This window comes from Sparus aurata, chromosome 21 (assembly GCF_900880675.1).
Source record: "Sparus aurata chromosome 21, fSpaAur1.1, whole genome shotgun sequence".
NCBI classification, from domain to species: domain Eukaryota; kingdom Metazoa; phylum Chordata; class Actinopteri; order Spariformes; family Sparidae; genus Sparus; species Sparus aurata.
The window spans coordinates 21,273,231-21,301,072 of NC_044207.1; the positions used below are offsets into that span (position 1 = coordinate 21,273,231).

A 27,842-nucleotide genomic window follows, 5' to 3' on the forward strand; every position below is an offset into this window, starting at 1 on the left:
GTTGTATTTCAACTGATGAATTGTAAACATTTTCAGAAATATTCACCTCTTTTTTTCTTCTCCTTTCAAACAGACCTCCCTTTCACCTCCTGCCTCCCCCCTTTTCCTCCCCCCTGATTAACCTCTTTGCTCTCAAATTTTTCCTTTTTTTTTTTTAACTTGCCAATTTTTCACATATTGTCTCCAGCCTCTCTCTGTAGCTTCGACAGTCCGCTAAAGAAAGCTCCATATTAGGCTGACTGTTCATCAGTCATCTCATGTGCTGTTGCTCTCTTTGGCTCATTTAGGAGTTTGGTCTGTAACATTAGCACCGTGTCATGTTTTACGTGTGTGGGCGAGCTAGTTTGGAATCAATTTCTGATTTGTGTTTAGAAAGTTTGAACAAATTCCACCCGCAGTCGATACATGCCAAAAATAACTGCTGTGCTGTTTCTCTAAGAATCTTATCCGTCTACATATGACCGGGAGTTTTTTTTTTTTCACATTTTTTTCTCTCTGCTGCCACTTAGGAGAAGCATTTTTAAGAGGGATTTATTCTGCTTTTACAGTGGCCAATGCATTATTTTGTTGGCAGTTAAAAGATTGTAGGAATGAGGAGTTTAATGTGCTGGAAAACATAGCACATAGCTTGTCTCCAGCCATAACTTGTCTGTTTTCATATCCTAGGAAGAGAGGCCATTTCAACTAACAAACAACCTTTTTTTTTCTCCCTAGCTCTTTTTTTCCTATAGCAGCCCTGCAGTTCAGCTCATGGTCATATCCTCCGACTAATTCTTCTCTTTGTACCTGGTGGTTGACTCATGATAACCTTTCTCTCCCTTTTTGCACTCTTTTTTTGCTTTCTTTTCCAATGCCTGAAATAGAAGTGGAGCAAAAAGGTAAATGAGTGGTCTGGTCCTCCCCCACCCCTCCTCCTCTGGCTCCTTGTTCTGTGGTGTTGAGTACAGCTCCCCTCACGTCTCCTCCCCCCTCCTGATTGCCTCTCCTGTCAGTTGCTAGACCCATAGGAGGATTGTTTGCACCCATGGAGTCAAAAAAAAAAAAAGAATTTCAAATACAGAATTTTCAAATGACATCCACGGTCATCGAATGTAGTTTTTTTTTCCCCGGGCAATGTGAACGAAAAACACCAGCTGCTCGGTGTCGATTTGTTCCGGGGACTCTTGCATAGCACTGTGTTAACCTTTGAAGAACAGTAGTTGTGTTTTGTATATTAGTCTTAGTTTGCTTGGCCCAACTTCTGCTGCACCCATAGCACGTGATGTGAAATAGCAGTGATGGCTGAGTGAGATTGGCGCAAAAAGTTTGAAAGGAAAAACAAGAATTCACTGTGTCCCTTTTTTCTTTTTAAATCCTGAACAAAATCAATTTAAAAGCGTCTAAATGGGAATCTTGCCATGACCTCCCTCACCCATCAGTGGTTTCTCCTGTCTCAGAAGTAGTGAAAATCCTTTACCACTGTTGTTCGATCTATCCCCCCAACCTTCCACTTTCATTTTACCTCTGCTTTGCTGCCGCCACCACCATCTACAACCTGTTGTTCACTCTTATCACAAGACGTGAAGTATGTTCCCTTATCATTTTGGTTCATGACCTCAGTCATGTGAGTATGCATGTGCAGTGTGTCCATCTTCCCAGCAGTTCATGTGGCATTTGACGTCAAAGACATGCTGGTATTTACAGAAACAGTGTGACCACTACTTCTTCCATTTCCCATGTCTTTCATTTGCAGGATTTTTACCTTTTTTCGTTCACATTTTGTTTTGTTTTGTCCCTGTTAGGTCGTAGCAGCAGACCCATGAGATGCAAGCTCTCTTAACCTTACATTTCTCATCCTGAATAATCCCTATGACGCATTCATTGTTTTTTCTTTTTCCCCCCGAATCATTAGCAGTAGCACAAAAGCGCTAGTTAAAAGAATCCTCAAAATTCACAGTCCCTGATCTTTTTGTCAGCAGCGAGAATGATGTGTGTCACATGTGTCGTGTGTGTTTCAAATATATTGCCTTATTGTGTTTTGTTTCACTCTCTTCTCTGTCACTAGTATTCATTTGTCCCGGGACTCTGAAGGGTGTAGGAGACGCCACCTTCCTGTTCGAGGCAGAGCAGCAAGCGGGCTCATGGTGCAAAGACCCGCTGCAGGCCGGTGACAAAGTCTTCTTCATGCCCTGGACGCCATACCGCACAGACACCCTCATCGAGTACGCCTCTCTGGAGGACTTCAAAAATGGACGCCAGACAACCACTTATAAACTGCCACACCGCGTTGACGGGACAGGCTTCGTAGCCTACGATGGTGCTATCTTCTTTAATAAGGAACGCACTCGCAACATTGTCAAGTTTGACCTGCGCACTCGCATCAAAAGCGGCGAGGCTATTGTCAATAATGCCAATTATCACGATACCTCACCTTATCGCTGGGGCGGCAAGACGGACATCGACCTGGCGGTAGATGAGAGGGGTTTGTGGGTGATCTACGCCACGGAGCAGAACAATGGGCGCATTGTGGTCAGCCAGCTCAACCCGTACACGCTCCGCTTTGAGGCCACGTGGGAGACGGCGTATGACAAGCGGTCCGCCTCCAACGCCTTCATGGTGTGCGGTGTGCTACACGTGGTGCGCTCGACCTACGAAGAGAACGAGAGCGAGGCCAGCAGGAGCCAAATTGATTACATCTACAACACCAAGCTGAGCCAGGGCGAGTACACCGACATCCTCTTCCCCAACCAGTACCAGTACATCACCGCTGTGGATTACAACCCCAGGGACAACCAGCTGTACGTGTGGAATAACTTTTACATCCTGCGGTACGACCTGGACTTCGGGCCGCCCGATCCTGCAGAAGGTGAGAGCTGCGCCAGCCTTATTCTTTTGGTGGTCCACCAATCTTTCGGCAGTCCCTCTATTGTTTGGTTGGAGCGTGGCATGTCACAAATGGTTGCCTTTTAATTTAGGATGCAATTCAGGTGTGATAGAGAAAAGAGGGTTGTGTTAGTCTTGGGGAAAAGGCTCATTTGCAGACAGAAATTACAGATTCACCTTAGAATGAGGGATAGCTCCCAGTGGTATCACGGCGCCTCACAAACACATTTCTTTATTACCATGAGGCGAGCTGAGGCACTCACTCCGGCTGTAGCTTGGACCCTATCAAATTCTTTAACCTTAGGCCTCATCCAAAACCATTCTGAATTTATAATTTTATATATAAATTTAGAATACTATAATGTGTGTATATATATTGCTGGGAATGCATCTGAGAAGTATTGTGCCAGTATGGCAGAGGTTATCCTCTCCTCCTTACCTTGGGATTTCAAGTTGTGTTGCCATGGTTACCTAACAGAAGCCATTTTCTATGATAGATCAGAAGATAATCGCCATCCTATTGTGGCATAATATTTCTAAAACCACCAGGCTGAAGTGTGTGTGAGTAATGCACCACATGGTGAATCAGGGAAGAAGAATAGCTGGAAAGAGAGATCAATTACAGTGAAGGATCTTGTCAGGCTGTTAGGGGGCTTAAATTAATCTGTGAAGTGCTGAGAGGCGACATATGTGACATGAGACTGGGACCTTACATTAAACTGATGATGGGCTTAATTACCTGACTGCACCCCACAGAGCCGGGCTAAGTCTCCTGCATGAAGTGGGGAAACAAGGAGCTTGACCCAGTGTCACGGCTCAGGTTGCCCCCGAGCGCTGGTCTGGATTAGGTTATGATTTTTAACTTCTGGAAATTCATGCCAGGGGGAAATCTGAGTCTTGACCTGTGTTGTCGAAGGAAGGGGAGGGGGGAGGGGGGGGTTGGTGTAGATGTCTCAATGGCGGCTGTGTGCGCCTGAACTCTGGCCTCTTGTCAACACGTCTGTTTCTTTTTTTCCTGGAATCTCTCCTAGCATGATAACTCGACACCCAAGGGGTCTCCAAGTTTGTGTCTGTTTTGCTGAACAGCCAGAGCCCTCAATTAAGAGCATGTTAGAGGAAAGATATGAAAAATACTCAAACTTTAATGAGTTCGTCATGCATGCAAACTGCCTTCTCAACTGTTCACGTCCTGATGTATGTAAATGTAATTAACAAGTGAATTATCATAATTACCCTCCTTGTCTCAAAAGAGGCTCCAAAAGAGGAGAAGAGGAAAGTGGCCATCACAGAGCATTTCCAATGAAGGGTTTAATGTGCTCTCTCAGCTACTGTAATGCCTCAGTAAACATAAATGCCACATAGGCTTAGTGTTGCCACTTGCTGCTGGAGCAGTGCGTTTAATTCAAGGAACCCAACAGAACATAGCTGTTGATTTCCCTCATTATTCTGAGGACCCGCTCTCCCGCCACAGTTTTGTTATTGGGATCCAATCAGAAATGCGTCCTCGCTGCAGAACACGTCACTTTGGATCATTAAGTGTGTTTTGTGGGAACATTTTGTGCTCAAGAAGGAGAGAGGAGGCATCTCGAGATGCCTCGACCAGTGGCGGCATGCCGGGCTTTCGTGAAAAGCACTTGAAAATAATTGGTTCTTGTTTATTAGGGTTTTTTTCAGATCTACACCTTTAACTTCTTTACTGTGTAGCTATTAGGATTTATTGCTGCCCGTGATATGGCGTTGAATTAAACAACCTGTTCTGCAGGGTAATCTAATGGTGCTGAAATAATGTCTCTCTCTCTGAAACTGAGGGGCACTTGAGGCGTAAAGGAAATTAATTGTGCCCATTAAGATTCATCGACCACAGAGTGAAGTTACCTCGAACACCAAACCCAGTGTGTTTTCTCTCCTTTGTAGAACTCATGTAACACAATGAGCGTCTGTGTCCTTTTCTGTCAGACGCGTCAACCTTGGCTGCGAGGCTCATCCCGGAGAACCGCTGAAGTGCCAGCAGGATTAGGGCTTTATACTGAGGGAGTTTTGGGAAAGTGATCAAAGCACAAAATGATTGAGTTAAGCAACTTGTCTTTATTTCCTTTACCTTGTGCAGGAGTGTTTGTAACGTTGCAGGTTTCTTAATTCTGGCCCTAGTTGACGTGATTAGCCAAGATCATTCCCCACATTGATCTTTCTGCTTACTGTTCCAAACAATTCACACACATTTAAAGAAAGCGCCTTTTCGCTGCTAATGCATTGTGAACACAGAGCGGCGTTAATCAATAGTTAGAGAGTCCACCTCCTCAGAGGTCTCTCTAAAAGAGGGGCATGCCAATAAAAAAACACATCTAAGTGCCCGATGTTACACAACTTGGAGGGACACCGGTAATGTATTCTTTGTGATGTGCACAGGCATTAACTGATTTCAGGCCAATGAATTCAGAAAAACCAATCAGTTGAGCCAGTAATTGCCGAGAGCATTTCAAACTAACAAGGGGAGAAAGGAGAAAATTAATTTGTCTTTGAGGTAGCATTGATCTGAGGCCTTAAAGACGAGAGGCATAAAATTAATGGCTTTGTCCGAAAAGGCTTTGCCACTCAGCGTAATCTGGTCGCAGCGAGCACAAGTGGGCTCCGAGCTGAATTGAAATGTCAAGGAAAAAACACTATTTTGTATCCTGCGTGCAACGCGATAGAGACCTTTTCGTCACAAAGCTGAAGCCATTTTGTGGCTAAACCCGGCTTTGCACCTCGCTGCTCCTTGGTTTGCTTTTGAATCCCTGAACGACGCCTCCAGGTGAGCCTTCAAGACCGGGGACATTTATAGATGTATCATGCGCTAAGCCTGTGTTCCACCCTCAGAAGCATCATGTTTGGCAACCAAAATAGCGGCTGAGGTGAGGGAGTCTGGAGATTTGCGAGAGCTGCAATTGTTCCGCTGTCATGGCGAAAGCTGGCGAGATTATGGAAGGAAATTGTTTAAGTGGACATTACAGGCGTAGACAGAGAGGCAGGGAGTGAGAGAGTTTTGCCCTTTCTGTCTACACATACATCTTCCTGTCTGCATGTGTGAGGCGCTTTGCCACCTTCCTCTGATTTAAACCGTCTAGTTGTGACCGCCCCATGTCTGCTGCTCCACAGTGCTCAGTTTCAGGCCTCATAAATTACCCGGCAAAGACACAGGATATGTCCGGCAGAGCTTTTTCTGTCTAATAAAGCGGCGAGCCCTGCAACAATTTTCTCAATGGCTTGCGTTTGTTTTATTTAGCAGAAATAATGACATATTCTACAGTGTTGGATAAGGCACATGATGTGTCTTGTGGCCCTTTACCTTCCATGCCAAGCCGTGTGCTCCCGTCACGTAGGCCGAATGAAGCAGAACAGCACGAGTGCATATAAACAGCCTAATGTAAAATTCATGTCTTGTGGGATTTGTCTCACTGTCATTAATTACCAGCACTGGCTCTAGGTAAAGGGGGCAAAAAGACCAACTGTAGCACTTACACGGTCCTCTTAGACAGCCTTGTTATTGAGTCAAGAGAAGATGCTCAGAGAATAAAGAAGCATGGATATATAACACACATGGAGTCACACCGTGCCTTATTCACTGAGGTATAATGGGCATCATTAGTGTGGCAAGAAGCCTATTGGTCTTTATTTAGTTAAAGCAAAAGTCTGACATTTTCAGCAAATGTCAGATGTTTATTTATAAAGTAGGAATGAGTTCTGAAACCTGGAAATAATTTACGATTTCTGAATATATTTGGAGTAAAGTTAACGCAATAGCTGAAGAGACTTTCACATTTTGCCCTGTGACATGAAACACATAAGTAAACACCTCACATGTGAATTTTTAAGCTTTTCCATTTCTGGTTTGCTAACAGTTGTCTGAATGAGACTACAGAGGTTGTCGAACACCAAACACAGAAACCATTCCATCTTTAAAGGTGGCTTTAGTCTACATCTACTGTCCAGCTTGTAGATCGATCAGTTTTTAGTTAAGTTTGTGTTGTGTAGTGTAGTGTAGTAGGACGCTTAGTCGTGGTGACATTTAAGTCATGTGACTGCAATGTAATTAGTTTATAGCCTAACATAATTAGCAACTGGATATAGCCTTTAATTTACTGTTTAGTGCATTTACCACGCTTTCTTCTTGTACTTGGGTACTTAGACTTCTTGTTTAACCACAGGATCTTTTTTAATCTATTTTTACATGTGCACATAGACACAGTGGGATTGTGATAATTGCGTACATTGGTAATTAGCATGTTGCATTTGGTTTGCTTACAAAAAGACAATTTGCTGCTGTATCTGCTGCACGTTGTTGGCTGTGAGCAGTCGTCAGGCAACCAGCAGAGACTTCAAGAAAGTTAATGTGCCAGGAAATAATCTGATACATAACCCACCATAAAACATTAAAACAAGTATTTTGTTTTATTTTTTGCATGATTGAACAAACAAGATGTTAAGCTTTTTTAAGTGAGCTGTAGATGTGCTGATAATTGGATTGTGTTATCTTTGGTTAGCTGTTTCCCTCTTGTTTAAATTCTTTATGCTCAGCTAAGCTAACCAGCTGCTGGATATAGCCTTAGATTTACCCTTCCTTTCATTTGCAGTGCTCTTTTCTTGTTCTTGTATGTTCACGGTGCATTGACAGAAAGTGTAACTTCCCCCCCCCCCCCCCCCCCCCCCCGCAATTTAAAACAGGGTTCTTTGCTCATTTGTTTGCATTATGCAGCTGAATCAGGTGCTTCTTAGTTCGAGGATAGCAAATTTCAAAGACAAACTAAAGAAGACAAGAGCACACTGATTGATTTTGCAGCCTTTAATGGTGTAAACATATCCGGCTAAATTAGGGATGATTTTGAACTGAGCTCTGCCTATTCAATATTTCCTTTCCACTATATGTCTGTCTGTTTGTTTTTGCACTGGGAGGATTAGCCTTGTAAGTGATTCATTATCACAAAATGAAGCCACTTAAAACAGCTTGATTTGGCTGCGAGTTATCTTCCCTAATAGCGGGTATTAGACAGCTTATGATCCATTTATCCTGGGTGTTTGTGTGGACAGGTAGGTAGTTTTTATTGCTCTGACTCTATGTGTGTAATCTGAGATAAAAACAAATAAAAAAACTCTCTTTAATGCTTTGTTATACGCTGCAACAGCAAGGACAAACAGAATACCTAGGCTTTGGATCATCTGATTATGGTTTAATATTTTTTGTCATCTTCCTCGCAGATACCTAAAAGACTCTGGGGGGCCATAAAGTGATAAAACTAATTCTCTTTCATCTCTGATGTCCTGATTGATGAGCTCGGATAATCGTTTTTCTTCCTTTTAGCTCCGTTTTAATTTACACACTCTGTTTAGACTCGGGTGACGGCCATTTTTCAAGTGTTCCATCTCAAACTCTTCCATTATTTACAAGAGGTATTATTCAGCATATGGCAACAGTATGCCTTTGGTGTCAGATTGCCCATAAAGAATGACTTCACTGCCTCTTGGGAGAAATGGTAGCTAATTGGTGCAGCCCTCTCTGAGTCGAGTGCTATCAGAGGACGCAGCTCTTGCTGGCCGAGAATTTGCTCTCCACAATCAAAAGAAAATTGCAGCGCGCCTGGTGCTCGGGCATCAAAATAAGCCCGCGAATACGTCAACACCCGCCAAGCACATTTCTGTAGTGTTTGATAGACGTGTCGTATGTTTAATGTTCTTGATATTCTTCACAATCACACTCTGATAATCCTAATCACACTGACTGAAAACATCCACAAAGATTGTATCTTGCCTTTGATTGAAAAAGAAAATCACTCAGTCGACATCTGAGTGCCCCTCCTAATTAAATCGAGATGATTTGATGACTCTGCCTGAAAAACTGAACATGAGAGACGGTGACCAAGTGTCTCATCGCATGAAAGGAGATATTTCTGATGGTGGGAATGAATGTTAACTTGGTGCTTGTATAGAACATGTCATCGTAATATTACTCAGGTTTATCTCGGTTGGATTTTGTTAGTGCTCGCTGAAATTCGCTGGAAATCAGGCTACAACTAGCGATTATTTTTTAATTGGGCAATTTCTCTGCCAAATATTTTTGCAATCAATCAGTAAGAGAAGAAAAGAGCGAAAAAGATCCATCACAGTCGCCCAGAAAACCCAAGGTGAAGCTTCGATTTGCAATGAAATAACGGAGAAATGCAGAAAATCCTCACCTGGTTGTCAAAGCTTGAACTAGAGATTTTTAAGATTTTTGCTAAAAAAACAACAACAATTGATGGATCATACGAAACATTGTACATTTTTTGATAGATTATTTTACTCAAGTTAGATCTTCAGCAAATTGTAAATGTTTCAAAACATTTAGAGAGCCCAACAATCCCCTTTTGTACTCTCCTATAGATACAAGCCACCCCATCAATATTCATGTATTATTCACTCAGAACAAATGGTGAAGAAAGTGAGAAAGAAATCCCTGGATCCATACCAAAGGTTACTTGGGTCTATCGTGGGCCGAGAGCCATATTCGGCCCAAGTTCCGCAGAAATCCTTTCAGCAGTTTTTTCGTGATCCTGGTTACAAACCAACCAGCAAGCATAATCCATGAATGAAAAAAAACATTGGTTGCAACACCATAGAAAGATATGAAGATCTTTATATTGATCGAATCACTAATGATAATGTGCTCTATTACAAGTGTTTGCATTTGCCACGATGACAGAGAAACGTTTAAAAAAAAGTAAGGCCAAGACGGAACAAAAGATGTCATGATGCTGTGAGCTGAGATGTGGGTGGCACAGGGCTTTGGACTCCTGAGGTCTCAGGAGCAGGTTAATCAGGTGATGCCAGCATGCTGTTACAGGCAGATGCATATTAAAGCTTATATCAGCCGGTGGAGGAGCAGAAGTTTGCTCAGGTATGGAGAGGTTTAATAATCTAAAACCCAATTACGCTTGCCCTGGTATTGCATTATATGCGTATATTGAATCAACGGAGTCAGCCTATGAATCATCTCAGTTTTCCTGAGTCAATAAAAAAAAATCTTCACCGGCATTACAAATTTGAAACACTTCTTTTTTAACTTTTTTAAATGTTGCGTTGTTGTACTGTTATGTTGTTTAGACTTATTCATGCATTTAGGAGATTAATGTTATTTTACTCTTAATCAGATTTCCTATCTGACCGAAGTGATCCTGTTTCTATTAAGAAAAATTCTGATCATCATTTTCTTGGTCTGTCTGCCATTTTGTAGGTCAGTCTGAACATGTTTCCTTGGAGCAATTAGGAACACCTTCATAGCTGTGGGTGCTCACAGTAACCACACTTGTCAGCTGCTACTTTTTGCGGCCATGCTGGCCTGGCCAACCTGTTAATGTCCGGGTGACAGAAACACAATGACTGAATGAGTGTAAGGGTAATTAGCCAGGGCTCCTGCCAGGGGAAAAGGTCACTATGTAAAATGTCACAATTCAGCCTCACTGTAGGGTGGTTTGAGGTTTATTTTTTTAATAGAGCGCATCACAGGAACACTGTTCCCTCCCCGCTGTGACCTCCTGACCACATTGCCTGATATAAGCTTTGTAATAAACTCAAATATTCCACTGGAATGAAAAAAAGCAAAGCCGCTGACTGGCTGACTCGTGTGAAACGTGAAATGTGGGCTTTGTCACCATTCTCTCTCAGGAAATGGAGATATGTGTCTGATGATGGAGTGTCAGATAGCATGATATTGCATTTTTTTCCCAGAAGCACCAAGGGAACCAACACGATAGTGCCTTTCACATCAGCAGACCTCATTGTAGGAAGCTGCATTTATCTCCAAGTACAATCAGGTGGTTGTGGGTAAAAATCTATGATCATTCATGCAGGATACTAGTATATCCATGTAGAAACTCACGCGCACACACACACACACACACACACACACTCAAACCATCCACTGTGTTTCCTGTTTTATTCATATTGGCTATTCATACTGTATAAAATTTATAGATTTCCTATTTCTGCTCTCATTCTGTAGTTATCTCCGGGCTCTCAGCAGCAGATATCCATCCGTGCACACGTAGTGGTTTTAAGCAGGAACACACCTGAGCGATGAAGCAAACACGAGCGCCTGTGCACACGTGCATGTGCACATTCACGCATAGATTTGCTTCGCAGGGTAGGCGTGGATTGAATACAGTGGAATTGCATTATTGCTGATGTATGTTTTTTGCTCGGAGCGGTGCGGTTCTCCTTCCGCACACCAGTTTTATCAAAGTGAGAGAGATGAACAAGGCAGGAAAAAAGTGAAATGCAGCCAGACTTTGTCTTCATTGTTGACATTTAATCAGCCCAAGGTACTGACTCTGTTGGGAGGAAATCACGGATATGTCAAAGGATGCCACCATCACTGCTTGGCTTATTTATGGGCATAAGTAAACCAAAAATAGCAAGAGATAGATGCAGTGTTGCATTGGCAAGTTTGCCTTCATTTTGTTTAGTGCAGGAGCAGAAAAGAGGTGGAAGCCTTTTATTTCTAGGAATTATGGGCAGCAGTAACTCCAGAGATACCAACGAGCCAAAGGACTCAAAACAGTTGCAGTTTCCCCGCTGCTGGAAACACCGGGAGTTTGAGCCAAGGGCATTTATGACTCCAGCTCTAACAGCCCCGCTCTTCTCTCATTCTAGTGCCAACCATTGAAGATTTCTCCGTCTCCCCATCCATGCCCAAGACCACCTCAGCTGTCACCACCACCACTGCGTCCACTGCGAAGGGGCAGGGTGACACAGTCACTGTTGGAGGAGCCGATCCAAGAGAGGGGAGGGACCCATTTGAGGACAGTCGTAACCCCAGCACAGCGGAGCCCACCGTCCCTGAGCTGCCGCCAACACCCAGACGCTTCTGTGAGGCGACCAGGAGGAGAGCCATCGACTGGCCCCAGACCCACACTGGTAGCACTGTGGAGAGGCCCTGCCCCAAAGGGACCAGAGGTAGGACCGCTGTCCGATATTTATGATGATTTATTAGATTTCTAAAACACAACAAAGATTTGGCACGTTTAAAAAAGAATGTGTGTGTTACATTTGTTTTATTACTTCACTTTAGAGGAGGTTCAAGAAGGCTAGATAGATTTTGAGCTAGAGGTTTCACTCTGCTTCCACACTTTACTCTAGACTAAGCTAAGCGCTTCTGAGATTTAGCTTTGTTTTATAGCATACAGACATGGAAGCAGTAGGCTAACAGTCTCCTCACCTTACACAGATTTTACTTGTGTTTTCCAAAAGATTTTATTTTCTGTGATAATCCAGAATCCCGTTGAAAAATCCCATTTGCTTTTTGTCTGGAGAACCAGAGCGATGCTGACGTCAGAGCTAGCCCACAAAAATATGTCATCCCTGCAGAGCTCTATTACCAGTGAGCTGTACACACACACACAGATATCTGATTACAAGTAGCCTTGCTAGCTTATTAGTTGCAGCAGTTTTTTTCCGTGGTCAAACTTTTATGAGTCATTACAATCACTCAACCAGATGATTTTTTTCCTTTTCTGGTCTGGAATCTGATTTATCAACACAAAAGGAAATGTACTGAATGTCATTGATTATATAATCGTGTAAAATCATCCCGTTGCATAATAGTAAGCATATGCATAGGGAAAAAAGGACTTTGTACAACCACTGTGATGAAGAAATATTGTTTTGCACACTTTGAACAGCCACACTCAGAAAACCAGCTGACCTGTGAGCTGTGTGTGAACTGATCTAATTGCTGCTACGTAAATAGTGGTCAGAGAAGGAGGTCTTATTTTCTTCCAGCTCCGTCAGTCCTTCATGCTCATCTTTCTGATGTAAAATCGGTTCAGTATTTCCTCATGTTGCCACGCAACATACACTCTTGTTATAGACAGGAAGTTAATGACAATTTAATGGAGCTGGAGCACCTTGTGTTGCTGCAACGCATAAGGTCAATAACATTTCATTGTTTTGCCGTGTACATGATTTTCTGCTATTTTTTCACCTCGTATAAGTCCATCTATTTTTAATCATCTTGATTGCTCGCTACTAAGCTCCGCAGGGGGTAAACAGGGGTGGTGTTTTTCTCCATTACCAATCAAACATTTCAAAGAGTCTCAGAATCACACTTTCAGCGTACAAATGATCAGAAACGAAGCTTCAAACATGCTGAAAAAAAAAGTGAAAATGGCACTTTATTTGTGCTTATTTAGGTGTTAACATGCTGATTCCATCTTTGCTTCCGTCTGCCAAGTGTCTGACATTTATGCTGGGGGGGATATCATGTTTCATATAATGGCATAATGTGCATTGTTCCTGTTTTAAAGCCCATTTATTTGAGATTTGCAAAAAGAAAAGGAAATGCTGTTGCCCATTTCATACGTAACAAAGCACATAAACGAAATGAAGATGTTTGCAGTTACAAAATGGAAATCTCTACCAAATTCCAATGACTGCTGATTTTCTTAATTACATCCAGACTGTACACTCACAGTCACTTCTCACTTTTAAAATCACTACTGCGGTGAGGGGGAAACATTGTGTTGATTGCAGTTGTACCATTTCAGTTGACAATGATACTCACGCAGGAATCTCTCACAAGTTACCTTAACACCCCATCACAGAGACTGACAGAGCTGTCAAAATATAAAGCAGGGCTATCGGAGGATGAAAGCCAAAAAGAGACAGTGTTTTGACTGTGGGGGTGAAAAGAGAACAAGTCTTGTATTACATATGTTGTCAGCAAGGAGGCAATCATTAGGAGATATCTTGTATTTTATTTAGACGTGTATATGAAGTGTTTAGTGTTTTGAAATGTTTGCACCAACAAACCAGAGTCCATTGTCAGTTTTATCTAAGCTATGTAGGAGCCTGATCGTGTTTTAGCATCGCTTATACAATTCTGTTTTGTTCGTGCAGACTGTATAGACCTCGCAGGCTTTTCAAATTCTTTGGAAATGGTTGTTCCTGCCCAACAGTTAGTCTCCTGCACCAGAGAGTCGGTGTGAATGAAGGATCAGCAGGAGAAACTGTATTTGAGCAAGGTTTTGGCTTCCCTCCAACTGCTGTGTTTATATTCTGTGGTACTGCAGGCATCGCCTCCTTCCTCTGCACCGTGGCAGGGACCTGGTGCTCCAAAGGCCCGGACCTCAGCAACTGCACCTCCCACTGGGTGACTCAAGTGGCACAAAAGGTAAAGCAGGAATGTGTCAGTTACAAAATATAGCAGCGAACCAACACGTTGCGCAGGTAAAATCAAACATCGAGTGGCAGTTTTTGACCTTTTTGTTTGGTTTGTTTTTCCTTATAGCAGCATAGAGCTTGCTCTTTGTGGTGATGAAAATATTTATTTTTTCATGTGTAGCTAAGATACAGAGTGGGAGCAGAAAGAAATGAGCTATCTAAAACAGCAGGAGTAAATGCCAAGTTCTGCAGTCAGTTGCTGAGAATCAAAGAGCTCGACTCGTCTTCTTTGATGTTCAGAGTCACACAGTTAGAAATCTAATGTAGATGCACTGATAACAGTGTTGGTAGCCTGAACGGACTGTATTGCAACTCAAACAGACAACACATTGTACATAAAGTTGTTTTTTTTTCTCTTGACCTGGAAAAACACCTTCCACACAGCAGGTACAGACAGGATTTTAGCAGATGGGAATGCAAAACTACTAATTGTAGCCAGGTTTTTGGAAAAGTGCGGAAAGTATACTGCAAAAAACAGGCAGAATCCACAGTACATCAGCTCGATGTTTGAGTGTGCAGTTGACGCAGTTTGCCCAAGATGCAATGCACCAGAAGAGCATGTAGAAGCTAATCACAGATGCGAAACATTGAAATAAATTATGGACAGTGGCGAGACAGCTTTAGACTGATTCAGGCATGATTCCAAGATGGCAACACATCAGGATCAACCGCTATAGTTTTTTCAGGGTCAATAGAATAGGTTTACATGCTTGAGTGCTCAAAAAAAACATATCGGTTTTCTCATACTGTCCAGTCTAGCAGCACCCTCTCTCTTTTAAACTCCCCTGTTTGCTGACTTCAGTTACAAGTTCCTTTGCATACTCAGATTATTGTGTAACCATTCACATAGTGTTGTAAGCAGGACATTGAGTGAACGCACAGAACTGATTTATTTCCTCTGCAATTGGACACAAAAAACACTGAGGCTGATTATCAGAAAAATGCTGATTAATGGCCCCAATAATCGGTCCGTCCCTCCTTTCAGCCATTGCCAGACCGACACAGGAGAAACCTTAGCTATTTATTTGTATTTTTACATAATTGCTCATCAACAGAAAACATTTGTAATTGGCTGAACTGATTGTATTACCGCTGGTGTCGAATATAATTTAGATGCAATTGCCAGCAACAGTGGTTTTGCAGCCACTATGCCACCAGATTGCTGCCGCTTCTGTTGTTCTTTGGGAGATATTGCAGCTGTCAGAAAATTTCTTGTATCTCTGACTTGGAATTACACCTTGGAGGCTGGATGGTATGAATGTTTTTCCCACTCTGCCTCTCATAATTATGGCCTGCATGATAAGACATTAGCTGCATTAGCCTTCCCTTTGTCAACTTTAATTGGCAGTGGAATTCCAAGGTTGCTTTTTAATTGATGTCTGTGTATGTGTGGCTTCATTTCCTCTTAGTGCAAAATGGAAAAGCACATTGATTTCTTGGACACTAACAGAAAAAAGCACCACACGATGAATATTGGTATCTAGTGTAGACTGAATAACATTAGTATGTTGGATGAAATCAGGTCACAATTCAGTCGAGGCAGGTTCATGCTATTACATTTCCTGCTCAATATGTGATCCCTGAGTGTTTACATTCATGCTGCGCACAATGACTTCCTTTCATCTGAACGTGCCCTCTTATAATGGATTATGACTCTGCGGTGTCTGTGGGATACATTATTTCAGCTTCATATTGCAGAGCCATCTCAGGACGGCCTCATTGACGCCTCACTGACACCCACGTTTTCCCCCATTGCTGTTTTTAGATTCGAAGTGGCGAAAACGCTGCTAATTTAGCCAATGAGCTGGCACGCCACACACAGGGCCCGGTGTTTGCCGGAGATGTCAGCTCCTCGGTGCGCCTGATGGAGCAGCTCGTGGATATCCTGGATGCTCAGCTGCAGGAGCTCAGGCCCAGCGAGAAAGACTCAGCTGGACGCAGCTTCAACAAGGTACCGTGAAAACTCCTGTCTGCCCTAGACTTTGTCCCCCCCCCTTGGCTCTGCTCTGTGTCAGCATGACTCAGGACATTCATTAGCAGGACACCTACAAACACACACAAACAGATGCATTCACTAACATGCACACACACATTCATGGACACACACACACAGTCTCAGGTGAGGGGGCTAGAGGCAGGTCTAGCCCCGAGGGGTAGCTCATTCCTCTGCAGCTCCTTGGTAATTACTGGCTTTGGGAACACAGGCTCACCTGACAGTTCTACCTTAAAGGAGCTAATGGCCATGAGCCCCCCACCAACACAAAGAATAACTCTTCATTGCTGACAAGTGTGGAACTCTCCCCTGGAGCCTCTGCAAGCACTCTGCGAGAAAAGAGCAGACCTAAGACGCACCTACAACTCTCAGCTGCTGGCAGGCCCATGGAGAGATGAGTGACAGTTTGAAAAATTACATTGTTATTCAGACTTGTCTCGACAGCAGTTCCTCCGTAAACAAGGTGATTTTCACTAAAATGACGCCTGTCGTTTGTGCCCTAATGTTCAGACAGCTACGTTTGCTATTAGTGCATTTGAAGATAAGAGCTGAAACGTTTGTCACTGTAGTGCCGATCGTGTTGGAGTCCTACATCACAGCATCAAGAGCATGTGATTGGCTGATTACAAGCAACAATGACAGGAGTTAAAGAACCATAAAGGTGACTTTGCAAATTTTATTGCTGTCGCTTGAAATCACGTAGTACTACTCTTCAAACCAGGCTGCTGTGTTTTTAATTTTTTCCTACCGTTCCAGGTAGCCATCGCTTCCTCCTCATATCTCTATGATACTAAACTCTATCAGCAGAGTTGCTTTAGTTCCTGTAGTGAAAATCACGCCTGCATTAGTTTTTTGTCAAAATTGCATTACTGCCACTTGTTAATTCAGCTGAATTAGAGTTGCACGGCGATAATGCAGCTCTGACAAAAATGTATGCATACTTGATATTAATGGTTACATGCACGACAGAAAACTTGGTTGATTTGAAAAATCAAGCTATACATACGTTTACAGTACACAACCTATAGTAACCTGAATACTGTTAAATCCACATATACATGTAACGAAACAGTTATCAGCCTCATTTTGGAACCATGTCTCAGGGAAATGTCCTCAGGCAGGAACTGGCAGTTGATTTGCATTGCAGAAATATGTGAAAACATGTTTTCATCTGCTATGATTTTCGACCTTAACTAAAACATTCATAGATATCTAATTAAATACTGGGGTCTGTTTTTTAAATTATATATCCAACAGCGACATCCAAGAATAACTGCTGGTTTTGCGTAAACTCAAGCTGTTATTTTTTTCTTAATTTTGTGACACAACAGAATAAATAGGTCTTCATCTGAAGATGAGATATGAAAACATCAACATTGGATGAATTAGATGTATAAAATAAACATGATGAAAAAAGCGAGTAGATTCATTGTAAGATAGCGTGTGAAGCAGGGGTTTCTTTATCTGAAGAGTAGCTCAACAACACCTGATCATTTTGTTTCCACTGCTCCCCAGTGGTGAAGCCCCTCTGCAGTTATTTGGGACCTGGTGACATCACTATTGGGTGTGGTTAAAGACGCAACAGAGCGCACCTCTGATCGCACCCAGTGAGAGGAAAAACAGACTTAAACTTTGCAACCAGAGAGGGCCTGGTGTCACTCTTTGATCGCATGCGTACTCCTAAAAAGCTGATAAGAAACCTAGTCACACATATATAAACGGCCAAGACATCAACTTTTTTTCCAAATCAGGTTTTGCCCTGATTCCCCTGCCCTGATTACGGAAACTGTCTTTTCTCGTTTACACGGCGAAGAAATCAGGTCACTGCAGAAAGCCGCCTGCAGCTGTGCTAAATGTAAACGCGTATAAGACAACTTGAGTGTCAAGGATTTTCATGCCGTATAGAAATCAATGGAAGCCAGAAGGGTGCTTACGATGAAAGAAAAATACACATTTAAAATTCTTTAAAAGCGTACAGCATGTACGGTAAATGAAAAAGCACATCAACAGCACACAACAAGTAAACACTCGTGTCTGTCAAGCATCCTTTACTCAGCCGAAGAAACATTTTTGGTTCAAAGTGTGTGTGAGAGTTAGGATATGGAGGTTTTAATCTCGATACAAGGAGCATTTTTCATCGCTTTGTTTTCCAATTCTGTGCCGAGCAACAGTCTGTGGTTTTCCTCCGGATCCACTCAATTAGGAGGAGGAGGCGACTTATTTAATGCCAAGAGACCAACAAGGAGCTGGTGCTGTGTTATTCTCTCCATACTGTGAAATACAAATGACCTCATCCCACATTGTTTATCCTCTCAATGTATTTTAAAGCATCACTAATGGAGAGCAGAGGAATCTGTTCTCAGCGTTTTTTTTCCCTGCGTGCCGCCTTGCATTTTTCATCTCTTCACCACCGGTCCATTTTCATATTTAGAATTCAGCCATCGTTTCTCCTGAAAAGCATTTAGCGCTCTTGCATCACTTTAAGGTTGTAGTTTCATACACCTGTGCCTTTTCGTTTCTCTCTATTGAATCTGTAATTCATGGTAAGTAGCATGATTTTTAATAATGCCTCCGGTTTTCTTACTATCTGTCTTTTCTGCTTAATCTTCTTGTGTGGAAAAAGCTTCAAAAAAGAGAGAAGACATGCAGGGCGTACATGAAGGTATAACTACCACTCTGTTTCAGAGCTGTTTCATGTTTTTAGTCCCGATCCCTAACGCCTGACTGGCAGCATGCAGCGCGTCCTTGATTGTCTTGTGACAGTATGTGCCTGGTGAACTGCATGAACATGATAAGGCTTCTGCCTCGCCTGACTCAACTGTCTGTTCTCCTGTCTTTCTGTCCATCTGAGTATGCCGCCGTCAATATCACTCCATCTTTGCCCTGTTTTCTCTCCCCTCTGTGTGCTATCACTCGTGCATCTTTCTTTCATTTGTCTCTCGCGTTCTTTTCTTGCTTCCCCACTCGTTCTCTCTCTCCATCCCTCTTGTCGGCTTTTCATACCTTGTGTGAATAATTGCCTTCCCACGGTCGTAATTGCACCTCCCTGTCAGCTAGAAGTGTGATCAAAGTGGCAGTGTGCTCAATTTTCACTTGCTTACATTGTACAATTTCTAGTCTCCCTTGTCCCCTTCGCAAAAAAAAAAAAAAAAAAAAAAAGTCCCCTCTCCTGTTGCAGTTGTGTTGTGTGCGATATTAATTTCTGAGCCCATTAATATGTTTGTGTTCCATTCTGATTTTTCGCCTTTTCCTGCAGACATTTTGCTTTGCATGTGCAGTGGGGGGATTTATTGCCTTGGGTAGGTTCTGCTGAAAGACAAGAGCCTGGTGTAAACACTCAAGAGGAGATGCCTTGCATAATACAAATGATCTGATTTTGTATTTCTCTGTGGGTCTTGGGGGATCCCTAAAGAATGAGTTGTTTTTACTTGAGGTCTCACTTTACTGAGAGAAAAGGGCAATGCCATTCCTTTTAACTGATTTAGAAATGTTGTTTTAGCCATGTTAGCGGCTCTATGGACGGTGAAGTCGGGCGGTCCTTCAGTACATCCAGTTGGACTAGATTGAAATATGTTGGATGGATTGCCATGGAATTTTGTTAATCGTTTTTTGTCGTTGTGCCCAGAGGATGAATCAAGACTCTGGTAATCCCCTGACTTTTTACTGAGCTGCCATAATGAGGTTGACATTTGTGGTTTTAAAGTTCCCATGAAATCAAAATTGATGTTTGTGTTACATATTTCTTGCTCTATATCTCACTTATACACCAGTACCAGTTCCAACAATGGCTTAAAAGTCATTTATAAGTATTTTGAATGCTATTTTAGAGTTAGTAATTTTCTGGAAAACAGTAAAAAATGTTGATGACTCATCTTGCACTGAGGGTGTCCAATGTATAATGTTTAAAAGAAGGACGTTGCCAGAGTAGCATGTTTCTGTGGACCGGGCCTCAAGGATAACTGTGCAGAACTGTGCAAAATAACTGGTTTCAAAATTTTGTCTGATTGTATATAAGCTTATGAGAAAAATATCTTCTCACTTGATTTATTGTATCAGTAAACAGTTTCTTGTTCACTTTGTACATTATGGCTCCATTTAGAGAAGTGGGCATTAATCCACGGTATGCTTTTGGCCGTGGCTAACTTTGATCGACAAGTCACGTTACCACTGCAGCCATTAATCAGGAGAAGTGGTGAAGCTACGTATACTCTCCCCAGCTCCACCCTCTTTTCCAAATTTGGTCACTTCTGGCCCAGAAAATCCAAGATGGCAACATAATGCAAACTCAAGGCTTTGTTACAGTAATCCAGATATCACAGTTCTAACTAGCAAATGTTAGCATGCTGACATGCTGCACTAAGAAGGAATATGGTGACTCAGAGCTGCTATAATGGCTGCTAGCTGTTGGTCTCGAGGTCGCCGCTTTTCGAGTGTCCATCGAGCTCCCACCACGTGATACTTTAACAAAGCCATAACGAGCCATAGGGGCTCCCCTTTCAGGACCCCTGTGATTTGTAAAGTGACCTCCACCCAAGCGGGAATTAAAGAGGATTCAATCAGAACACAGATCCCTTCTGTGCGACACATATTAGAGACAGCAGACTTTTTTTTTTTTTTCATCCTTTTGGATTTCATGGGCCCTTTGAGGATCGCTCACCAGGGGGAGAAGAACATTTAGTGTCTGTCTGGTTGTAATGGCTCCGACCCTGTAATAGCTACTAGTCTTTCACATACACACACACACACACATACACACACTTAACTCCCATCATAGTCACAGCTCACAAGCGTCTAGTTGCCTGCAAGGTCAGGGCCACAGAGATTGATTTCTGTGCTCCGGCGCGGGATAAAAAGACACGCTGCGAGCCCTGCGTCTGGATACAGTCATCATCACTGTGGTTAATATGAGCTCAGTGGTTAAATGTTGCGGTTAATCATATATTGGTGCAGACTTGGGTTGATCCCCTTTCTTGTTATTCCAGGCGAACGGATAATCCTGTCTGTGGTCAATTAGTGTTTTGGATAATCATAGCTGTGACTAATTGGTACAGTGAGCAAGGGCTTGTTGTGGTTAATTACCGTTATTGTGGTGGGCCTTGCTCTGGTTAATGGCACCTATGGTTAAATTGTCATTCTGATTTATCACACCAGGGGTTGGCTGTAGATTCTGAATCTGGGATTTTGAGGAAGTTATCGACATTGTGGTTGATTGTGTCAGCAGGCAGGAGTGATGAACTCCCCCCATCAGGGTCAAAGGAAACTCTTGTTTTATCAACATATGATACTTGTGTGGGTTTTGTGGAATGTTTGGCTTACTTACCGCTTATCAGAAAGCAGGAAATGAAAGGATTGCAAATGAAAACAAGCAGAAATTTCCCCCTATCTTGACTCAGATGGCCACTCTGGACATGGCTTTCTTGGTAATGCCCCCTTTCCTCCTGGAGAATAGCATTCAGAAGCCTTTGATAGGCAGATCCTGTTCGGAGAAAATAGGACCATTGTTCATGATAATTGTTCTTTTGGGACAAAGCTACTTAAAACCAGGAACTGAGAATGCAGCACTGTGGAGATGTCATTCAATGAAAGGAAAAAAAAAACAAACATTTGGTTTGTATTTCTTTTCCCCCTCAAGCACTTTTACATTATTCAATAAAGGAAGTAGTCTAAAAGAAGCTTCCTCAGATTAGGCCTATGTCGTGTAAACAGAATTTTAAATAATACATCCTGCATTTTTTATCATCATCATCATTATTTTAGTTACCCTTGATGTCCTTGAACCCTCGTCTCATCAGCGGGAGTGATCTTGATATTTCAGTTTCAGTCATTGTTGCTGCCGCTGTCACTGTTGGCCATGCATGCCCTTTTTTTTATCATGTGCTGCTCAGTCCCCTCCCATTTGTTATTAAACTGAAATTATGATGGGAGGAAACAGCACGCTGACATTTCACTCGTCTCCATGGATACAGGCAATCGTGGACACTGTTGACAACCTCCTGAGGCCGGAAGCTCTGAAATCCTGGAAAGACATGAATTCAACAGAACAAAGTCACGCTGCCACAATGCTGCTGGACACACTGGAGGAAGGAGCGTTTGTCCTTGCAGAAAACCTGATCGAGCCGGCGATCGTAAAAGTGCCTGCCGAAAATATCAGTAAGTTCCTCTCCAATAACTATAAAACAGATGAAAACCACATTCACACATCTGTCAGTCACAATTTATGATGCTGATGGTTGTTTTTCTTCTTCTGCCTTTGCACCATTTCTCAGCAAAATTGATTCAAACTGACTTCAGAGTGATTTTTTTTTCTCTTCTGGTACCTGGACAGCTATTTACCAGGAGAATCTCATTTAAAAAAACGGCCCACATCTTGCTGACGTCACATTTAAAAGATTTAAACAAGCAAATGTGTCCTCACAGGCAGTTTATTAGCAACGTGATCTCATTCATTTAAGTCGCCTTTGTGCAGTGAACTGTCACATTTCTGCTCATATCTCATTGCTGCAACGGTTATGGTCTCCGACTCGCCCTCTTTTGTCTTATACCTCACTGATTTTTAATCTTTTTCCTGCATCGTGCAGTCACCTCATTCAATATACGCTGCAAGATGAACTGTCCAGACCTCTTGGGGAAAACAAAGAAACCAATTGAATAGCATTGTTCCATTCATACAGCACTCTATCTGCGCTCTCCGAGCCTTTCCCATTAAGTGGTAGTTAGCTAAGCTGATAAGAAACTAGTTGCTCTGTCTCTACCACAGGCGCTGATTAATACATTGTGTAATATGCAGTATATTGGCTACTTTATTCGCCGCATTCAGGCAATTTTTATGAGCTTGTCGAGCTCTCACTTATCTGCTCAACGGAGATAATTCTCCAGCCTAGAAACATAAATACAACCACATAAAGCAAAACACACACCCTCGGAGAGCAGCTTACCTGACCTCCCTTGAAGCGTCGGGGAAAGAAAAAAATGTGAAAATGATTGTTGCTCCTAATTAGCAGTTTGCCAAAGCCCAAATGGCACCCCCGGGCAAGCATCAAGGGCAAAAACGAGGGAGCTAAAAAAAAAAAGAAAAAAAAAAAAAAAACTAGATAGAGGAGGAGAGAGAGCAACCAGAGAACAATTCCTCATCTCCGTCTGTCAGAAGCCATCTATCTGAGGAAGTGAGGCCGTTTCTGATGGGAGGGAGTGTGCTGATACGTGTGTCCTCCTGACCCTTCAGTAATTTCACACATCAAAGGGAGCACCACCCGGCAGCTGGCATACCGGAGAGAGAGGGGGCTGCAGGAATTTGGAGGATTTTCAGAGATTTGCTCGTCGAGCCCAGAGTTATCTGAAGCCACAGGGGAAAGAAAAAGTAAAAGTAAAAAGCTCAATGATATTTTTGATCCTATGAATATTTGACATTCATGCTGCAGTAGGCTGCGCACTCGCATTCGCTCATCCCTCTATTGCCGCCCTTGTTGTTATTTTTTTTGCCTCAGAGGCCTTCACAATGCCAACCATCAGCTTAGTGACATGATTTTTTAAGTGTACGACACTCTGCAGGGTCTCGCCAATAAGATCTAGTTCTGTTACGAGCACGGTGAACCTCGCGTCTTCACACGTACCCTGCTGAGCCTGAAGGGTAGAGAGCTATCAAACAACATGTGTGCTGCTTTTTAAATGTTGCCTATAATGCATCCCTTTCTCTCTTTCCCTCTCTCTATTTGCCCTCACCTCCCACTGTCTCTCAGTGCTGGATGTGTATGTGTTGAGCACCGATGGTCAGGTGCAAGACTTCAGGTTTCCTCAGACGAGCAAGGGTGGAGCGACCCTTCAGCTTTCCTCCAACACGGTCAAAGTCAACAGCAAAAACGGTGAGAGAAATGCAGAATATTCCTTTTCAATTCTAACCCTGGCTGACGTGTTTTTGGTCTTTCGTGCATGAGGATTTCACCATTTTGGTAAATATGCTTAGTCACTTTCTTACCAAGAGTTAGATGAGAAGACTGTGATATCACACATTAACATAGAGCTTGACATGTGAGGTGGTGAGCTTATCTTAGCATAAAGACTGGGAGCAGGGGGAAATATATATATATATATATTTTAGATATAGGCCTTCCAAGCTCTTCTTCTAATGTGTCTTCTAATTGAATCTTTTAATCTAACTCTCTGCAAGAAAGTGAATGAAAAAGACACTCAATGAACAGATCATTTGTGCTTGTTAATGTGGACGCCTGATGATTGTATCATTGCCGGTTGCAGGTGTGGCCAAGCTGGTCTTTGTGCTCTACAAACACCTGGGTCAGTTCCTCAGCACTGAGAACGCTACACTGAGGGGAATGGGCGACCTGAACAAACGCAACCTCTCCCTCACCGTCAACTCCCACATCCTGTCAGCCTCTATAACTAAGGAGTCCAGTCGTGTGTTTGTGGCCGACCCTGTGATCTTCACACTGGAGCACCTGGATGTAAGACTCCCCAGACACTGCAGAGCGAAAAATACTGAAACGGCTGCACAGCCTTTCTTGGCGAAGGACAAATGCAGAGCTTTAATGTACTGTCGAAGAAAAAATGTCATCTTTATTACGCTATGTTCATCTGTGTCGCGTTTCGCCTTGGTTATTTTTTCTTTATACGGATCTCATTCCTCCCTTTTCTTGGCAAAATGTTTCACATCAGAAGATATATAAGTGTGCAGATACTAGCCGGTAAAACGAGCACATATAAATATTGAAACATGTGGTACACCGCCATCCTGTTTCCCACTGTTACACATATGAAATATACAAGGTGTGTTTGTGTACAATTGTGCATATTGCAGCACATGTTCATATATGATTAATTATATTTTTTTCTCTCTGCGTTTGTTTTTTTTGTAGAAGGAGCACTACTACAATCCCAACTGTTCCTTCTGGAATTACTCGGAGCGCAGCATGATGGGATACTGGTCTACTCAGGGCTGCAAACTTCTGGAAACCAACAAGAGCCACACTACTTGCTCCTGCAGTCACTTGACCAACTTCGCCATCCTCATGGCTCATCGGGGAAATGTGGTAAGTGGCCCTCTCCATGTGGTTTTGCACAAGCTATTTTTCTGTCTCGGTTAGCTGCTCTTCCGTCTCGCTGATAGATTTGTGCACGCACGGCAAGAACAAGAATGGCATTTCAGGGGAGATAATTAGATTATTGCTGGAGGAGAAGGTAAGGGGCGGCGGGAGGAGGGGGGAGAGGTGGAGAGAAAGAAGCGGACTGTCACTTTAAAAGAGCGAGATTGTGGATCAGGAGAGGAGGTGCCGTACCATTATCAGGATTAATTATATTTTACCTATGGTCCGTGTCTAATATTCCTCCATGCATATGTCCCGAGAATCATGGGAAAAAAAAACGTATAACCTCAGCTCTAATTTGTGTTTCCACCCCTCTTGAAGTGGTGTAGGATCCATTTGGTTGCAGAATGCAATTACAATCCAATTACATGATAAATAGCATGTGTAGAAAGGACCTTGCCAGTATTAAATGTGGAGGATAAGTTTGCGGTTCATTTAATAATAAGTCTATACTCGTGAACTCTGTCCCTGTCATCTGTCTTAACCTCAACCTTAACCACAGCTTGAAACCAGAGCCCCGAGGCCAGGATTAGCCTCACACCGATTCCCTACACATCACCTCAAATGCAACTCCTGCCCTCAATAAAATTACAAATATCACAGGAGGAATTGCCTCACTTTCAGGCCGTCGTGTCCTTGAGTGATATTTTGTATGGTCTGGTCTGCTATTTCCACATTTTCCTCCTGAGAGTCTTGTAAAATACTCAGTTTTTAGACTTCCTGAAACATGACGTGATTTGACCTCAAAGGGAAACCTCATGCAGACGTCACGCGACATGTTCGTGGTTCCTTTTTGCAGATTTTTACAACTGTTGTCACTTTCTGCACCCCAATTTTTTTGATCTTTGTTTGTGCCGAATGTCATCAGGTATGATCAGGTTTAAGGATAGCTTCACAGTCTTTCAAGTCTGAAGACAGTATTCATGTTCCCATGTGGGGATTGAATCAGTTTTTACTCACTGCAGTGAAATTTAAGTGAAAATATCCCTTCCTAATGTTCTTTCAACGTGACTCTTTGCAGTGATGGGGGACAAAATCCACAGTGCTTGTTCAAGCAAAAATACATTCCAGAGTTTCCCCGAAGCTAAAATGAGGCTTCAGCAGTCTGAGTTAGACAAATGAAGTAGATATCATACAAAGTTACTATTTCTGTACAAAATTCCTGCTTTTGATACTATTTATCACTGCAGCCCAAGAAGGAAACACTGTGGAAACATGAAGAGGGTTTTTTGTGATTAAAAGACAGAACTTTGGAAGGTATCAACTTCATTCGTCACCTCAGACTGATGAGGTCTCATTTTAGCTCCGAATAGGGCTGCAACTAACAATTATTCCCATTATTAATCCATTTACGGGTGTGTTGTGAAAAATTCTCATCACAATCTCCCTGAGCCCAAAGTGACGTGTTCAGTTTGCTAGGATTGGTCAACCAACAGTCCAATACTCCAAGTGGTTGCTAGTTTGTTGCACTAGCAAACGCTGCTAACACTCGCCAGCTATCTTTAGAGCAGGACACTGAACTGGGCACGTGCGGTAGAACTCAGCCAGACTTTTGACGCAGACAAAAGACTGATACCACATGATACCAACGGCAATATACTATTGGCCGACAAATCTAGTGAGAAACTGGAACCGAAAGAGCATGAGAAATGACTGAAACATTTGATTGATCGTCAAAATTGTGAAATCCTTTGCCAAAGAAAACACCAAAATTAAAACACTTCTGCGTGGCAAATAAATTAGCAAATCATGTTCTTTCATTTGAGCGATTGACTATTCGAGTAACTGTTGCAGCTCTAGCTTCAAGTAAACATTTTCACTTTTCTGCTTAAAGAGCACGAGGACGGGACTTTTTTATCAGCTTGTACAAACGGGAGGACTGATTACGTAAAGCAGAAGTGTCTCAATACACATACAGATTTAAAGACTCTACAGCTCAGACATGTTCATTTCAAATTCATTCAAATCATCAAGTTTTCCAACAGGTTAATATTTGCGTTTCAACAAGTCTAGCTCTGTCTGCTTGAATGCCACCGATCATTATGAAAAGCATGGGGCTGAAGGTCAGTCTGTCTCTCCGCAGGGCGACGGCAGCGTCCACGAGCTCCTCCTCACCGTCATCACACGGATGGGCATCGCCGTGTCCCTCGTCTGCCTCGCCATCAGCCTCTTCACCTTCTGCTTCTTCAGAGGTCTGCAAAGTGACCGCAACACCATCCACAAAAACCTCTGCCTCAACCTCTTCATCGGCGAGCTCGTCTACCTCGTGGGCATCAACATGACGGAACCAAAGGTACCGTGGAAATTATAGCGCCGAGGGTGTTAACTTTCATGCCGCTGATGAATGGGCTCATCTGCCGTGATTAACCTTTAAGCACTCGAGTTTCTCCTTCAGTTTTTTTTTTCAAGAGACTTCAAAGTTTAAAATACCACACTGTTATTCAGTATCTGATGTTCTAACACTTGAGGATGTGTGATGCTGATTCTGAGTGGAAGATTCATATGTGGGATGTTTTTCTTTTGTGGCTGCACCATTTCATCGAACGATTTTATTCACAGGTCTCCTACATCAACATTGCGAACTTAACTGAAACTCAATGAACCCTCTATGGATTTGAACACAGCTTAGTTACATAATGTGCATTCTAACGATGGACTGACCA

At 42.7% G+C, this 27,842-nt stretch overlaps 1 protein-coding gene across 13 annotated transcripts in view; it reads left to right on the top strand.

The window, feature by feature from the left end:
* Positions 1-27,842, top strand: part of adgrl2b.1 (adhesion G protein-coupled receptor L2b, tandem duplicate 1) — a 91,466-nt gene that overhangs the window by 46,359 nt on the left and 17,265 nt on the right. For 7 of the 13 annotated variants that reach the window (XM_030402094.1, XM_030402098.1, XM_030402100.1 and 4 more), the window contains exons 5-15: positions 864-878; positions 2,045-2,845; positions 11,524-11,826; positions 13,941-14,041; positions 15,857-16,042; positions 18,708-18,746; positions 22,051-22,234; positions 23,821-23,943; positions 24,335-24,540; positions 24,952-25,125; positions 27,263-27,472. In XM_030402094.1, the coding sequence (XP_030257954.1) occupies positions 864-878; positions 2,045-2,845; positions 11,524-11,826; positions 13,941-14,041; positions 15,857-16,042; positions 18,708-18,746; positions 22,051-22,234; positions 23,821-23,943; positions 24,335-24,540; positions 24,952-25,125; positions 27,263-27,472 (2,342 nt within the window). The remainder of the gene's footprint in view (positions 1-863; positions 879-2,044; positions 2,846-11,523; positions 11,827-13,940; positions 14,042-15,856; positions 16,043-18,707; positions 18,747-22,050; positions 22,235-23,820; positions 23,944-24,334; positions 24,541-24,951; positions 25,126-27,262; positions 27,473-27,842) is intronic. The other 6 variants (XM_030402097.1, XM_030402099.1, XM_030402096.1 and 3 more) reach the window with 3 other exon arrangements.